The 17,907-nt window shown below is 37.5% G+C and overlaps 1 protein-coding gene across 4 annotated transcripts in view; it reads left to right on the forward strand.

The window, feature by feature from the left end:
• ANO5 (anoctamin 5) overlaps positions 1–17,907 on the forward strand; it is a 119,519-nt gene that overhangs the window by 36,819 nt on the left and 64,793 nt on the right. For 2 of the 4 annotated variants that reach the window (XM_077114230.1, XM_077114231.1), the window contains exons 4-7: positions 3,247–3,288; positions 6,047–6,160; positions 12,321–12,389; positions 17,383–17,667. In XM_077114230.1, coding sequence (XP_076970345.1) covers positions 3,247–3,288; positions 6,047–6,160; positions 12,321–12,389; positions 17,383–17,667 — 510 coding nt within the window. The remainder of the gene's footprint in view (positions 1–3,246; positions 3,289–6,046; positions 6,161–12,320; positions 12,390–17,382; positions 17,668–17,907) is intronic. The other 2 variants (XM_077114233.1, XM_077114232.1) reach the window with 1 other exon arrangement.

The raw sequence follows: 17,907 nt of genomic DNA on the forward strand, positions 1-17,907 counted from the left end.
AGTGAGCATAATCTCAAAGGGAAGCTTTGTATTTGGCTCCAGTGGGTCTCAATAGAGTCTAAATGATCAAGGCCTGAAGGGGAGGCACTCTCATTGGAAAATGCCCAATTCCCATGGGCCTAAACCAGAGGTGACTCCCTAGAATATTAAAGGCAGCACCTTGTTAGGTACAGGAATCCTTATTAGGTACAGGAATCCTTAGCCAGAATCCTGTGTTACAAAAGAGTGGAATGTCTCAGAAGGCATTGAAAGCCAGCAGAAGAGAAAGAAGGAGAATCTCATGGAGGCAGGGGTGAGGACCTCTATAGAAGAGGTGAAAAGAAGAACACATTCATCAGAGAGAAGGGTCTGAGTCCCCAAAGGGGAAAAAAGAGAGGCGTGGGGGTGCCTCAGACAACCGAGGAGAAAGAGAGAGAAATGGGGGGGAGGCAGGCAGTCATGGAGACTTGATTTGGCTCCCATTAGACTCCTGTTCAATATGAGGAGAAGCCCCCAGTCAGGTCCCAAGGGCGGTATCACCTGCCACCCTAAGCCTACTTGGATCTGCATGGTGTGGAGACAGACTGCTACCACCTCTAACGAGGGACCCAGAGGGTTAGAGTGGACCAAATTTATGTCCTCAGGGAGCCAGATCAGAGCTCCTAGATTCCTAGAGAGACAGAGTTGCATGAGGACATAGAAAAGGATAGCAGTGGGCCAAATGAGAAGAAAAACAAAAGCAGGCAGCCAAGCCTCCCCATCAATAGCCATGACTTACTAGTCCAGATAGTTGGAGAGAAGTGTGTCCTGGCTGCCTCATCTAAATATGTTGCTAATTCAGCTTGCAGGTCCTTGGCTGCACCACAAGAAAGAATTCAAGGGCGCAGCACAGATAAAACCATTAGATAGAATGGTTATTAAGTAAATATGTAGAGAGGGAGCATGTGGGTACTCTCTCAAGATGATAGAGGCAAGAGGCATCCAAAAGGCTTGTAGCCAGCCATCTAGTAGTTTTTTACATGTCGCTGTATGAAGTAATGCTGACTTTGAGAGCTGGAGAACAGTAACTCTGAGTCGTGGGTGTTACACAAATACTTAAAGTTCTAGGGAACTACTAGTTTATACAAAGAGCAAACATTTCCAAATTTAAAAATAACAGTTAAAGCTGTCTTGATAGAGAGCTGTAAATATCTAGGCATAGGGAATTTCTGACTACTTTCCCTGGTTTTTTTAGACTGGAGGATGGTATTGTAATTGAGAGTCACAATGGAGGACTGTGTTTTCCATCTTTTAGCTTATATTGACTGTTATAATTTCCCATTTTCTCTGGAAAAGGAAAAAGAGGAGACCTTTTGTCCTCTCAGTTTCCTGTTTCCTGGGGGCTAAAAAGAGAGCATAATTTAAAAGAACTTTCTGTTCAGCCACAGTGGGTTTTAATAGAGACTAAATGAGCATTGGTGAGGGGTGAGGGAAAGCTATTTAAAAGAGGATTATTTAAAATATTGCCTCCTTCTGCAAAGGAGAATTATAAGGAAGAAGTTTTGACAAAATTTGCAAGACCTTTATGGGTTTGTCCTGATATAAGGCAATCAAAGCTTTATATAAAGAATTTCTTGCCACTTTTCTTCCTTTATTAAAAACGTTTAATTATAAGAAAGGGTTAAGACTGACTGTCTTATTTGTGGGCCAATATTAGTCAACTTCCAAGTGATATTGTGGCCAGGCAGAATGCGTAGAAAATACTAGAGGCACCATCCATTTTTAAGGGAAAGAGATAAAAAGGCAGATTTCCATACCAGTGCCCAACATTCCAGGTCATCAGCTTGCCATTCTGAGTGCTGATCCCTTGGTCCCGTGGGATTAACCTCCCCATCTCCAGGTGTCCCCAGGGTTCTTGAAGACTCAGGAGATAGATGGGGTGCTACCATCCCAAATCTTCCTGGGTGTCTGTGCTGTTAACTTACTGCCTAATGTACTGCTTAAGAGAATAGTTGACATAAACAAAGAAATTTTAGGGAGGGGATTTCCTAGGTACCAGTCCCAAGTATTGCCATGATTGAACTAGAAGAAAAGAACACTTGGCATAGAAATTGAGTTCCTTCTAAGAACATGGCTTAGTATGTTTTTCAGGCAATTAAAAGGGTCTAGGTATGGATAATTGTAGGACAGTGCCAGGAGTGAGGCTTCCTCCATCCCTTATAGCACATATCTTAGAAAGTGAAAGCAAATGTACAACCAAAAGCCTATTCTTCCCAGCCAATGGTTTCTTTCTGCCCTGGATGATAACCTTTAGGACAGCCAATAGCAAAATATGTTGGGACTCAAGACATAGCAGATGAAGAGATGGAAAGACCCAGAAGAAGGATAGTCAGGGTTTTCGTTTAACCTGCAAACTTCGCTTCTGGTTTCCAAGGGAGAGATATTCCCATTAGAAAGTACCCAATTCCCATGGGCGTAAACCAGAGGTAACTCCCTAGAACATTAAAAACCTTGTTTGGTATAAGAATCCTTAGCCCAGAATTTTGTGTTACAATAGATGGGCATGTTTTAGAAGGCATTGAAAGCCTGACAGAGGAGAAAGAGGGATATTTTTTATGGAAACAGTTTTTTTACTGGACTCCTGCTTGACGTGGGGAAAAGTCTGCAGTCAGGTCCCACAGGCAGTTATCGCCTGCCACCTTGAGACTCCTTGGATCTCCACGGTATGGAGACGGGGCTCCTGCCACCTCCGAAGAGGGAGCCGGTAGCTCATGATGAAGCAAGTTTATGTCCTGTGGGAGCCTCATTTGAGACCCTGGATTCCTAGAGAGCAGTGTAAATGAGGACGTAGGAGAGGGTAAGAGTGAGCCAAGTGAGAAGAAAAAGCAACACCATATGACCAAGCCTCTCAGTATTCACTAGTCAGACAATCAGAGAGAAGTACCTCCTGGCTGACTCACCAAAATATGTTGCTGGATTTCAGCTTCCAGGTTCTTAGCCATGCTGCTAGAAAGAATTCAAGAGCACAGCATAGAGTAAGCAGACAGAAAATTTATTGAAAACACATAAAAGAGGACATGTGGGCACTCATGCAAAGACAGAGATCAGGGAAGTGAGAGGCCCCTCTCCCCAAACTTAAAGTGTTACACATACACACACACTCACACACACATCCACCCCATGCATTCATTGAGTGATGATATTGAGGGTTTCTTTGTGTGTCTGTGTTTTGGAATCTTTGTTTTAATCCTGGACAAGACTGCTAACTCTCTGTTGGTTACTTCACAGCCTGCAAAGCGATTCAATTTGTTCCTGAAGCGACGTCTTATGGTAAAACTGGTGCTGGATGATGATGCTCATGCTTTGAATGGCTGAAGTGATAGCGTGGGTCATTTCTGTTCTAATAAATATTGTTAATTTAGGATGATTTTGTCACTGATTCCTAGTCTCCAGTCAATTGAGGCTTTAGAATGGTGATTCTTAATCTTTTTTGGATCTGATAAATGCTCTGGATCCTCTTCCTAAAAAATGTACATACACATGTACACTATATATGGGTATATATGTGTACCTACAGGTATATATCTTATTTGCAGAGGTTTATGAACTCCCATCAGGAGCTCTGGTCTATGAACCTCAAATTAAGAACATCATACAAAGAGAAGTCGTCCAGATGTTTGCCTCATGACAAACAGACATTTCTAAGAACAAACCAAATATAAACACTCCCAAACACACATACACAGAAAAGATTGATCTCGGTGTTTTGCCTTGAGCAAAACAAAACAGTGATGTGTTTTAATAGTATTCGATTATATGTAGCAATGTAGCGAAATTATCAGGTTTTTTGGCTTCAATCAATTTTCATTTACAGCTCTGAGACTTTGGTGATATACAAGGCCACCAGGGATTTTTTTTTTTTTTACTTTTTTTTTTTTTTAATTTACAGTTTATGGTCAAGGCATAGCATATTGATAGAAATTTTGATTTTCTTAGTTAGCCGTTGGCTTCCAGTAGAAGGGAAGCATGTATGCCCATTTTGACTAAGCACTCAAGAAAATAATCGGAGTCACTAATCTTTTATATCTCTAGTCCTCCAACATTCAGAACATGAGTGTTGTTGCTTTTCCTGTGTATGGCTTCTGCCACCAGAACTGTTCTTGTGGGTTTAAATTTAGATTATCTTAGCTAAGCACCATGAACACTTCTACATGTACAATAGGATCTTGTTTTGTTCAGACTCAACACACGCGATTTCAGGTACACACGAATTCAGGTGTATACAATTGGTAATCAAAAAAAAAGGAAAGGCAGAGAAAGAGAACTAAAATTTTCTGAAGTTATTTCTATGACTAATTTTGTTTTCTTATTTTTACTAGAGTGTCTATTTGCCTTATTTATAAAATGATAGGTGATAAGTATGTTTGTGTAAGAAACACAAACATAATGATAAGTATATTGTGTAAGAAACATAATGATAAGTATGTTGTGTAAGCAACACAACATAGGTTTGCTATTATGTGTGATTTTCAACTTATGCAAAGGGATTTTTTTTTTTAATTTTTAATTTTTTTTTTATGCAAAGGGTTTTGAAGCATGTTGGTCACATAAAACGAGGTCCTACTGAATTAGTAATTATAAAACCACAATTCTACCATACAAAATATGACTATCTTAGGGCAAAAAGGCTGCTGTTTTCTTCACTTATTTTGTGCTTTGATTTATCTAATTAGAATTTTTTTCTTGCTGCAGTTGGCTTCCACCATTTTGATGAATTGTGAGAAGATAATGTTTATGCTATGATAATTTACAAGAATGCCAAAGATTTTTCCCTTTCTTTTTTAATGATTTATAATCAAGCTATAATAAGATAATAGTTTGACTTTGGTCAGTTTCTTTTACTTTCTTTTAGGAAAGTAAAAGGAATGTGAATGTGCATCCTTTAGTTGGATGCACAGGACTCCGAGGTAACATTTAAGTTATTATACTTTGCTACTTAATCTGTACACTCCTTGTATGTTTTTTGCTTCTTGTTCATTTTTCAGCCAATTCCTCCTGTGCTTTGGGAACTAGTACTTTCTGAGATACATCACAGGCTACAGATCAAATGATATTTTTGTCTTATTCGTGTATGATTAATCTAAATCTAGTTCCTTTTATGAGAAACCTGTCTAGCCTTACTTGGGTGAAAAACAACATAAAGTACCTTAAAAGAAGTTCATAAACTGATAAAAATACTGGTTATAAATTTAAATCCATCCCAGTTCCCCATTCACAGGTTGAATAAAGCAATTAGAAAGTTGTCTACTTTGTATCACAAAGTGAGAGAGCCCATTGGCATCCACTGAATCATCTCTGTTTGGGTCATTCTAAATATTACACATGGGCCATTCCTAGTATTAAGTATAACATATTTACATAAACTCTAAAGATTTCCATGTCAGTCAAACATGAAATTTCTTTCTGAAGCTATCTTTAATGTTTCTGTTATGTTGAAAGTGAAGGAATTAATGAACTCCACAGCATGTAGAAGTTGAATTTTTCTATTATAGTGAGAGAATTGATAATATCACCCTAAACAAAAGATTGATTTTGTCTCACCTGGGAAACTGATGCTGAATGAGGCTTTGCATGAGAGCCCGCTGACAAGCCACCTGCTTTCTAATTTTTAACTGCACCTCGATTTTCGTTAACTCCTTAAAAATTGAATTAGAAAATTGTGATTTTGTGAAACATTTATAAGCATTAATCATTAGTGCATTTTTCTTACAGTGAGATTCCATTAATCATCCTCTAATTAATTATACCCCTCAGAGTAGTATGTAACCATGGATTACACACTGAACTTATTGGTATGTTGTTGTATAAAGATAACAAATCTCTAATTATGTTTCAGGACCAATGTAGAAATATGTTCTTTTTCTATTTTGGTACAACTGCATCAGTTTCATTGTGTATACATGTAGTTAAAATACATTTCAATTCTGAAAAAAATTAAACAGTGAGAATATTTTAGATAATTCTTTTCATGTTTTTGCCACTTGAGAATAAAATTGTGTTAAAGTTATATTATTTATGTCTCCTGCAGTTTCAAAAACATAGACAAAGCAAGGATTCTATTTTCTTTCGAGATGGGATTAGGCAAATTGATTTCGTGCTTTCCTATGTGGATGATGTAAAAAAAGATGCAGACCTAAAAATGGTGAGTATTTAGCTAAATGAGAAATGGAAAAAATAAAAAGAAGCACATTCTGCAGCTTGACATAGATGTCTCCACTGTATCGTGTCGTGAGAGTCAGGTACCTCCAAAATGATACCAAAAGCTGAAAATGAGTGAGGATACTACAAGATAGTCAGGCAGCCTAAGAATGGAAGTGTGTAATCAGTTTTATTTTTTGAACATCTTGGAGACTAATTTCTTTTTCTTCTTCTTCCATGTGGCTTATGAATTTCTTATATAGTTCAACTTAGATATTAAATAAGACTACAATAATTGAGGTACATGTCTGAATCTATTCATCTTATGTGTGTAACTTTCACTTTGAAAATGTATGACTAATCTATTCTCTGTGAAATTGCCTTTGCATTATGCTATATCCCCTTTATTCTAATCCGTTTTCATTATAACACTTAGCATTTTCTAAACTTACATTTTATTTGTTATTGTACTTGGTTATCTCTCTCCATTATGATTAATTAAGCTCCATGAGTCCAAGAATTCTGTCTTGCTTATTCTTATGTATGCAAATGCTTAGGACAGAGATTGAAGCATAATATTAATTAGTTAATTAATCTATATGTATAAACATACATATACATGTGTATGTGTGTACATATATAAATACACATTTGCATACACGCATATGTACATTTCTTTTACAAAGTAAAATAATGATCTTAGTCTGTATCCTAAGGCAGCCATTCACTCCCCTAGACCTTACATAGGAAATAAGTGCCATGCAAGTTTAAAAAAATATATAGGTATTATCCCCAAAATACCTGTACATATCCAGGTTTGCCCCTTTCTTCCATCCTCTGTATGGAATCCCTTCCAACAAGCCTCTAAAACTCAAGGTGTGTCATCATCACTTCTCTGAATGTCCCCTTCAAACCTGGCTCTTCATTGTGATTTACTCCTTTCCTTACAGCCCTCTCAAGAAGCAGTTGTTTTTCTCTGAAATTGGGCTGTCTGCTCTCCCTACATTTGTTGTTGATTATAGGCCAGTCTCCCTTTCTTCTACCTAGAATCCCTGAGCTTTAAATCTAATTTTTTACTAGTATCACAACCTTGAACTTTTGATGTCATCTACTGGTCCCTGCATCTTATTTTCTATTTCTCAACAATTTTAGCTTTAAACTCATCATCACTCTTTCTACCAATACTCCTTTTATAATTATTGATAATTTCAATATACACATAGGTGATTATTTGAGCACTCTGGCTTCTCTGTTCCTTGAACTCCCCTTTTCTACTGTTAGCCTCTATCCTAATGCAGCCATTCACCCCCCTAGAACTTACCATTAATAATAAATGAAACCTCCTGATAATCCCATTCCATACTCACCTTCCTGTCAACACCTTAAAATCATTGCAGTCCATACCCTCCATCCTTCAACCCCCTCAAGTCCTTTGTACAATTATCTCATCACCTTTCGACTGTCCCTTGTCCCTTTTTTCCTAACCTTATCCAGCATAAGGCCTTCCTATGGCCATTAATTGTAACTGTTCTTTTACATATGTCATCAAGTCTCTTGACCCTCTTTCAGTTGTACTTCCTTGGCAAAACCACACCCCTAGTTAGATCAAAACTCTCCAACTACTACCTACCAGCAGTCATGCATAAAGGAAAACACAGAACCCACTGCCGAATTTTACCTTATATTTGTGCCCATGGAATTCAACTTAGTCCTAAATGTTGCCTAATATTTATAATCTACCTTCCTATTCTATTCCAGCCTCCTAATCTCCTGGATGAGTGTTATAACTTCTTTCTTCTCATACCTCCAGTACCTTGTCCCCATCTTCAAGCTTAGCTGACCACACTTTTCTGCTTCATTGACAAAATTGAAGCAAATAGAAGAGAAATTCTATAAATTTCTCTTACCACCACATCTAGTCATCATATCTTCACCAGTGCAATCTACTAATCTGTTACTATGGATGAAATATTGTTCCTATTTAAAGCCAACCCCTCCATTTAGGCACTGGATCCCATTCCTTCTTTTCAACTCTTTGAGGGTTCTCAACACTACACCCAGATGCAGTGACTCACTAGTAGGACTCAAGGGCTCAGCATATAGTCATACTGATGACTATGATTTATTACAACAAAAGGACACAAACCAAAGCCAATAAAGGGAAAAGACACATAGGACGAAGTCAAGTGGAACCATGGACAAGCTTACAAGAGTCCTTTCCAAGTGAAGCCACACAAGATGCGCTTAAAGCCCCCAGGAATCATGCATGTCAGCACATGTAAAGTGTTGCCTAGCGGGGGAGCTTATTAGAGACTCAGTGCCTTAGGTTTTTACTAGGAGTCATCTAATCACTTTGTGCTTACCATGTGCCAAAATTGCATACTCATCAGAAGGAAAGCAGTATTCAGCATAAATCTTATTGTTTGTGCAAACGGTTTAGGCACAATGAACTTATAAGTTGCGGAAATGGTGGAAACCTTACAAAGTCCAAGTTTCCAGGGGACAGCTAAGGACCAACCCTGCAAAGTAGGCCTTTCTAAGGACAGCAGTCTCAGGCCTGCTATGTTAACTGTTTTCTGCATACCTCCTCAAGGGTAGCACTCCAGAAATTTGTACCTCTCTGCCCTAAATAATATTCTGTGGTGTTATTGTTTACTAGAACATTTTCTGCAAAGAAACCAAATGTGTTATTAATTCTCCCATCTTAGATAAATATTCTGATCTGTTTCCCTGTCAGCTACTGCCCATTTCATAAATTAAAATCCCTTTCCTCTGACTCTCTCTTAAAACTTTTCCTATCAGACCTTCACCCCAATCACTCTGCTAATCTGTAGATAACTCAAATGTTCAAGTCTGAGTCCCATCTTACTTGATGTAGAACAGAATTTGACAATTTAAAATTCCCTTCTTCATTATGTATACTTGGCTTTTATAGGTCTCCACATTGTCCTAGTTTTTCTCCTAGCTCACTGCTTGTTCCTTTTCAAACTCCTTTTGTAATCCCTTGTCTAATTATTATGATTCCTCAAAGCCTAGTCTTTGAACCTATTGTTTTTATAACCTATCTTCATTTTTTGATGAAATTATCTTGCCTCACAATTTTGAACCATGTATTTACACTAATTCCAAAGTTTACCTTTCCAATTCATATATCTCTTCCAAGTGTGCATAATGAAATGACTGTCCCACATCACTATTTAGAAATCTTATAGACATATCAGATTCAGCATGTCCAAATGAACTTCTGAATTTTACCTGAAAACCTGATTCCCCTGCAGTCTTCCCAATATGCAATTATTCATCATACATTTAATAGTTGCAAAAGTTATTCTTTACAATATGTTGTAAGTGATCCAGTTAAATCATTTTTAGCCAATATTCGGTAAAACATAAATGCCATGAAAATTTGACACTCACAATAACTTAAAAATATATAAAATCCATAGACAAACCCTTCTTTAACAATTTGAAATTTTATGTAATTTCTTTTTCTCCTTAAACTCAAATTTCCATTCCATTTCCCCATGCAATTATATCGTGTTGTAATGATTTTATATTTACTAGTCTTTTATTTTTCCTTCAATCATAACTTCTCTACAATAAGAAGTTTCCTTTAACCTTTAACTCTATCAAAACCTTTTCTTTTATGTTGGATTATTTTTACATTTGTATAGGTACATGTTCTAGTTTGCTAGCTGCCAGAATGCAATATACCAGAAACAGAATGGCTATTTAAAAGGGGAATTTAATGAGTTGCTAATTTACTGTTCTAAGGCCGAGAAAATGTCCCAGTTACAACAAGTCTATAGAAATGTCCAGTCACAGGCATCCAAGGAAAGATACCTTGATTCAAGAAGGCCGATGAAGTTCAGGGTTTCTCTCTCAAGTGATAAGGCACATGGCAAACACAGTCAGGGCTTCTCTCTCAGCTGGTAGGACATAACGGCAAATACAACATCATCTGCTAGCATCTTCTCTCCTGGCTTCAGGTTTCATGAAGCTCCCCGGGAGGCGTTTTCCTTCTTCATCTCCAGAGGTCACTGGCTGGTGGACTCTCTGCTTCGTGGTGCTGCAGCATCCTTTGCTCTCTCTGAGTCTCTCATTCTTCAAAATATTTCCTCTTTTATAGGACTTCAGAAACTAATCAAGACCCACTCAAAAGGGTGGAGACATGTCATCCCCTAATCCAGTTTAACAAACACTCTTGACTAAATCACATCATCCAGGGAGATAATCCCATTACAGTTTCAAACATACAGTATCGACTAGAGATTATTCTACCTTTATGAAATGGAATTTATATTAAAACATGGCTTTTCTTAGGGGGCATGCTTCCTTTCAGACCAGCACAGTATATAATTGATAGACATATTTAAAATTTGATAAGTAATTATCAAATAGAAAAAATAAACTCTTTTCAAAGATGTATTACTTAGTGAAATGGAAGTAGGATATATTAGTTTTCCAGCTACTAAAACAAATGCCATACAAAGGGTTGGCTTAAACAATGGGAATTTATTGGCTCATAAATTTGAGCCTAGGAGAAGTCCAAAATCATGATGTCAACAAGGTGAGGCTTTCTCTTCCAAAGGCTGTAGCATTTTAGTGCTGGCTGCTGGTGATCCTGGTCCTTGACTTTTCTGTCACCTGGGAATACACATGGTGGCATCTTCTTTCTCTTCCAGGCTCCATTGACTTCCAGCTTCTGGCTGCTCCTCGGGGCTTCTTTCTTTTGTGTCCACTTTCTTGCTTTTAATGACTTCAGCCACATTGGGCCAAGACCCATCTTCATTCAGTTTGAGTACATCTTAACTAATAACATCTTCAAAGGTCCTATAAACAAATGGGTTCACACCTAGAGCACTAGGGGTTGGGACCTGAACACTCCTCTTGTGGGGGACATGATTCAATTCCCAACAGAGGGTCTTATAAAAATATTTTCTGTATTCATGGATGAATAAGATTTATTCCTAGAATTATGTGGTTCAGCTTCAATCATATTCCCTCTTTGTTTTTATGTATGTAAGTGCAGATGAAACTTGTTCAGATAAATAAGTAGATTGGAATAGGAGAATTATTATAGAAGCTTCAATCTTTTTTGAACTCTTGAATTATATTCGAAATTACCAAATGAGTTATAGAAATAATGTTTAATGGTTCTTTAAACTGACAAATCTATTTCTGAATCTTCAGTTTTGTTGAACTCGGAGAACTGATGACCACCTGATTTGCGAAAGCATTTGTTTCTATAGTTAGTAGAGTTATACTTTTTCAGTACTGGTAAAAATATTTTATTTGTCTATTCCTCCTTTTTATGGTTTCCTAGAAGTTTGTAGACTGCCTGACTTTGGTAACAAGAAAACAGCAATTATGAAAGAGTGGATGAGAAAGGAGAACTTTTGCATCACTGCTATAGGCCTATTCTCATTTGAAGCAAACATTGGAAGTGTAAAACCTAGAAAATGTACTCATTAGAATTATTTTGTATTCTTTATAAAGTTTGTAGATACCTCAATGTAGTCATACCCATTTGAAGACGAGTGTTCTGGAATATCGTAGTGAAGCCTTTTAAAATTTAGGTGTTGTTTTGAAGTTTCTCACACTAAAACCATGATTAAATCCAAATTATTTTTCACCATCATTGCATTATTTTAAAATCACTTGTAATTTGCAGGGAGTCCATTACATTTAATTTTACTTTTCTAAATGCAGCCAATCTATTCTTCAAGTTTAAAATAAAATAAAAGATATTTTAATTTAAAATTGCATTAAACATGTAACGTATTTGAGAAGAATTGATATCTTTATAATACTGTGACTTCCCAAATAGGAACATGATATGTTTCTGTAGTTATCCAAGGGTTTTTTTGGTGTGTTTTTTAATGTTATTCAGGAAGTTTTGTACATTTCCTCAGATAGAGCCACTGCACTTCCTGGAGATTATTCCTAGATATATTGACTTTTATATTTATCATGAATTATAGCCCAAGTGAAAAGCAATATATGACTCCAGATGGGGGCAATTCATAGAATACTTTTTTATGCAACCATGGGAGGGGCAGAGAACCCCATCCAGAGGAGCAGTCATTGTGCAATGAGTCTAGTTATCACCAGATTAAAAAAAAAAATCTTCTGCATAATTTTATTGATCTGTTTTGCCATAGGAAAGAAGAAAAGAGTTTCAGCTAAATCTCTGTAAAGCAGGTCTTGAATTGGAAATTGAAGACAAACAGGTAAATGTAGTGGTTAATTTATACCATAATCTTTGAGTTTTAAGTGTTGTTTTCTCCTCTTCTGGCCTTTGACTACATAGACTTTCTGTTTTGGGAAGAATAGCTTGTTTGGCTACAGATATGTGCGGTGGGTATGGTAAGCCTGTGGTCTTCCCAGTGAGTAGATAAGTTACTTGACTATGAGACCATCAGTGGGACACTTTAGAAATAAGTATATATACTTTCTATTCAGGACACAAAATAAAATGAAAAAGTGATCTTTGTTTCAAATCTGTCTCATTCTGAAGGCTGCCTGTAGGCTGGCACCCTAGGTAATTAATATGAATAACTTGTAGCATAATGCACTATTTATGAATGTGCCAAGCTCTTTTTACTTATTTTTACCTCATGCCATTTACTGATTTTCTAGAATTTCCTCCTAAATTGTTTTTAAAGCTCTAGTTCAGTTTCTGCTTTGTTCATGAAATCTCTACTACTCTATAGTTCTAAATTAATGCTCCTTAGTTCTTATTTATCCTCTTTTATTTCTGAACTAAAATGTATTATACCGTGCAATTTCTAACTTATTTATTTTCTTATGTAATGAACTCTTACTACTTAAAGTTCTCCCTCTATGTATAGGTTATACATAGAAGCTGGGTAAGAAGAGTGAGTACATCTTATACTTTGTATATATCCCTCATAAACCCAGAGCACAGTTATGAGCTCATAGCTAGTCTCTCAAAACTTAGTGATTGCCCAGAACTACATGTGTAGCTGTGGATTTGAGACTGAGCCTACACTGACCATAAAATATATATTCTTAAAAATTCTCTGTCTCTCTCTGTATGTATGTGTATGTGTGGGTGTGGTTATGTGTACATATACACACACACATTTTGGGAGATAATCCTCATTATTCGAGGATTCTATGTTTGAAAATTTGCATACTAACTAAAATGTACTTGGAACCCCCAAATCAGTATTTGTACACTCGTGATCATCTGCAGAGGTACAGAATGGCAAAAAGTTTGAATTGCCCAATGCATGTGTTTGTAGTTAAGGTTAAGAAAGACAGTGCTTTGCCTTTTTTTCCCAGCTTTTATAGCACCACCAAGTGTCTGTTTCATGGATTATTCATTGCTACTTTTTTGTGTTTTTGTGTTTGTAGTTGGTGATTTCACTGTTTAAAATGGCCCACAAGTGTTGTGCTGCAGTGCATTCTAGTGTTTCTAAGTGCAAGAAGACTGTAATTTGCCATACAGAGAAAATATACATTAAATGAGTTTCATTTAGTCATAGTTATAGTGCTGTTGGCTATGCTTTCAATGTTAATGAACCAATGGGATATATTAAATAAGGTGTCTTTAAACAGAAACACATAAAACCAGGTTTTGAATTGACCAGTTGATGAAAATGTGGTCAGACGTCTTTGCAGAGAGTTCCCACAGTTTCCTGCTTCAACAGTGCTTGAACAAAACCAAGCACTCGCCCCCTAGCCAGCCAGTCTAAGCCAGTCCTCCACCATCTCCTCACAGCAAATCTGGACCACTACAAGGCCCCTGTCACCACTCCACTACAATGTAGCCACTGCTGTCACTTCTCCTCAGCCACCCATCATGACAAGTACACCAGGGGATTCAGAGGCCACTCTGATGGTTTGGAGTTGTATGTCCCAGAAAAACATGTTCTTAAGTTTAATCCATTTCTGTGGGTGTGAACCCATTGTAAGAAGGAGGTTACTTCATTTAAGGTGTGGCCCAGGATGGATCTTAATCCTACTGTTGTTGTCATTTTAAGAGAAGGAAATTCAGACCAGAAAGATGAAATACCAATCCTCAGAGGAAGCAACCAAAAGCTGAACATCAGTGGAATCCAGAAGAGATGGGATAGAACCAGAAATGCCACTTGATGCTTTGCCATGTGACAAAAAATTGATGATTGCCCACCACCAGCTCCAGAACACCAGTCTTCAGAAAGAAACCATCACCTTCATGATGCCTTGGTTTGGACATTTTCCCAGCCTGAAAACCAAGAGTGAATAAATTCCCATTGTTTAAGCCAAACCATTTCATAGTATTTGCTGGAAGCAACCTAGGAAACCAAAACATATTTTGGTACCAGAAGTGGGGTGCTGCTATTGCAAATACCAAAAATGTGGAAACCATTTAGAAATTGGATAATGGTAAAGGCTGAAAGAATTGTGAGGTGCTTTGTAGAAAACCTTTGAAGAGACTGTTGGTAGAAATATGGATGCTAATGATGCCTCTGATAAGGTCTTAGACAGAAAATGATGATTGTTAATGGAAACTGGAAGACAGGTGATCCTTGTAAAACAGGTGATCCTTGTTTTAAAGTGGCACAGAATGTGACAAAATTAAGCTCTGATACCACATAGAAGGCAGAACTTGAGAGTGATGAACTTGTATATTTATCTGAGGACATTCCCAAGCTAAGTATAGAAAATGCAGCCTGGTTTCTCCTTGAAGCTTATAATAAAATGTGTGAGGAAAGGGATAAGCTGAAAACTTAACTCCTGGGCACAAAGAAGCAAGAAATTGATGGTTTGGCAAATTCTGAGCTTGGGAAGGTGAGTCTCCAAAAACTAATGCTTCTTGTGAGGGTTTAATGGAACCAGTCAGCCATTTCTATGCAAATCATGATTGAACGTGTAATATAAAAGAAGGATTTGTGGATTGTTCTTTTGTGTGATGCTTTGAACCCCGGTGTACTATATACAAAACTGACAGGTTTTTTTTTGCAAGATCTATATGAATCAAACTGCTGCCAGCCTGGACTAACAGGGACAGAAAAAAGGACAGATTGAAGGAAAGATCAATTCAAGGGCAGAACCAGGGAAGCTGAGGTCTAGATTGAAGACATCTTCTCAGGCTAAGAGAGTGGGCCCACCCATTTGTGCAGAAAAAGTGAGTCTGCCTTGACACTTGAAGAGGGCCAGCTTTCCACCCAGTTGATCTGGATGAGTGCCACCATCCCTATGTTCTGAGAGGGTGAAGCCTGTGTCCTGGGATTTGTGAAGAAAGGCTGACCAATACACTGATGCTTGGAGAGCGTGGATCAGAGTCTTCACCACAGTGTTTGGGGAGGGCATAGCTATTCAAACAGCATTTGAAAAGGGTGAGGCTGCCCCATCATGGGGCTTGGAAGACAAAATGTCATTCCGCAGTTGATTCTCAGGCAATGAAAACTAATGGCATATGCTCTGCAGGGTTTTGAAATTGTTTGGGACCCCTGCCCCCTGTTTTCCTTCCATATTCTCCCTATGGGAATGGAAGTATTTATCATTTGCCTGTCTCTCCATTTTATATTAGAGGCAGGTAACTTGTCTCCGTGCTTCACAGGTCCATGGATTGAGGGAAATTGGGCCCCAAGCCATTCCAACACATAAAAATTTTGATGATACTTTTTATTAAATATTGCTTCTGAAATGACTTAAAGTCTTTGGGGATATTGTGATGAAATTAATGCATTTTACATATAGAAATTACATGTCTTTGGGGGTCCAGAGGGTAGAATGTGGTGGTTTGGAGCTGTGGTACACCAGAAAAACCTGTTCTTAAATTTAATCCATTCCCATGACTGTGTACCCATTGTAAGTAGGGCCTTTTGATGAGGCTAGTTCAGTTAAGATGTGCCCCATCTCAATCAAGATGGGTCTTAATCCTATTATTGTAGTCCTTTATGAGAGAATTAAATTCAGATTAAAAAAAAATCTCAGAGGTAGCAGCCAAAAGCTGACCTCATGTAACCCAGAAGAGAAGGGAGACCTAGAAATGCAGCTGTGTGCCTTGCCTTGTGACAAATAAAGAACTAATGATTCCTGGAAACCAACAGCAAAATGGGAAGAAAGCATCACCTTGATGATGATGACTTGATTTGGACAATTTCCCAGCCTAGAAACCATGAGTGAATAAATACAAATTGTTTCAGCCAAAACATTTCATGGTGTTTTCTTGAGCAGCCAAAGGAACTAAAACAACCACCACCAACCTTTAGATCAGCCTGGTGCTCTATATCCCTTACACCAACCTGCTGATACCTTACTACTTTGACAGTGAAAAAGTCAAAGTTTGAAGAACTTTGACAAATATTTTTTTTCATTCATGAGGAGAGGGAACATGCTGAGAAACTTACAAAGCTGCAGAACCAACTATGGAGCAGAATCTTCCTTCTAGATATAAAAAAAAACAACAACAACAACCAGAAAATGAGGACTGGAAGAGCAGGCTTGATACATTAGGTGTCATTACTGCACAATATGGCCAGTACTGAACTGCATAAAGTGGGTACTGGCAAACACAACTCCCACTCATGTGACTTCATTGAGACTTATTACTTGAATGAGGAAGTGAAATCCATCAAAGAATTGGGTGATTACATAACTAAGTTGTGTAAGATGGGGGCCCTATACGCTGACTTGGTAAAGTATCTCTTTGATAAGCCCACCTTTCCTCAATTATGAGGAAAGCAAACCATTAGGTTGGTTTCCCCATAGCCATGGGAGTGGCTTCTGTGGTTACCATGGCAATGCATGCATGTTGGGTTTACCTTTACCTTTTCTATAAGTTGCATCAAAACATCCAGTATTTTCATTTGTACCATTCCTTCAAGTAAAATTATTAACCCATTAAAAAAAAGGTTGTGACCAGAGCCTTGCAGGAATCTAACCCTATATTTCCTTAGGGAATAGTTGTTCAGTGTTCACTATGTGAAAAGTTTATAGAACTTTACTACCACGAATGACAAGAAATGACTATGTAAAAACATATACCTATATGTACATATGAACATATATGCATATATATATGCAAGAATAAATATGTATCTGTTCTGAGCATTTGCTCTTCTAAATGTTTTGCTACAAAAATTTCAATTAAGAAATTGAAAGTGCTGTGACATCTTTTTGTTTGATATTTTATAAAAAGTTTTAATTATCAGTTTGATATTAAACATATCAGTGTGCTTTCTGTCATCTTGCCTCCATTTTCTACAGGACTCTGAAGATGGAAAAACTTATTTTGTCAAGATCCATGCCCCTTGGGAGGTATTAGCTACTTACGCTGAAGTGTTGGGAATCAAAATGCCCATTAAGGAGAGTGATATTCCCCCACCTGAACATAGCTCCTGTAATTGTATACTTGAACCTCTGAAACTCCCAAGGAATGTGAGCCATCCTCATCCTGAATATTTCACTGCACAATTCAACAGACATCGGCAGGAGCTCTTCCTCATTGAAGATGAAACAACTTTCTTTCCATCCTCATCAAGAAACAGAATTGTAGGTAGAAAAGACCTTTGGGCACATATCTTCCAGTAAGGGATATTTGCTTATTAGTGATTTTCTATATAGGCATGTGCAGTACTATATCTGCAGGGTGTTTCTGAGTCAATTTTGATAATTATTTGGTATTGTTGGGCAGTTTTGAAAATCCATTTGGACCATTTAAACCCGTTAACCATCCTTTCTCAAATTGTTTGAAAAACAATGCTTTAAGTTTAACAGTTCCTCAATAAGTTA

The sequence above is a fragment of the Tamandua tetradactyla genome, chromosome 8 (assembly GCF_023851605.1).
Source record: "Tamandua tetradactyla isolate mTamTet1 chromosome 8, mTamTet1.pri, whole genome shotgun sequence".
In the NCBI taxonomy this organism is placed as follows: domain Eukaryota; kingdom Metazoa; phylum Chordata; class Mammalia; order Pilosa; family Myrmecophagidae; genus Tamandua; species Tamandua tetradactyla.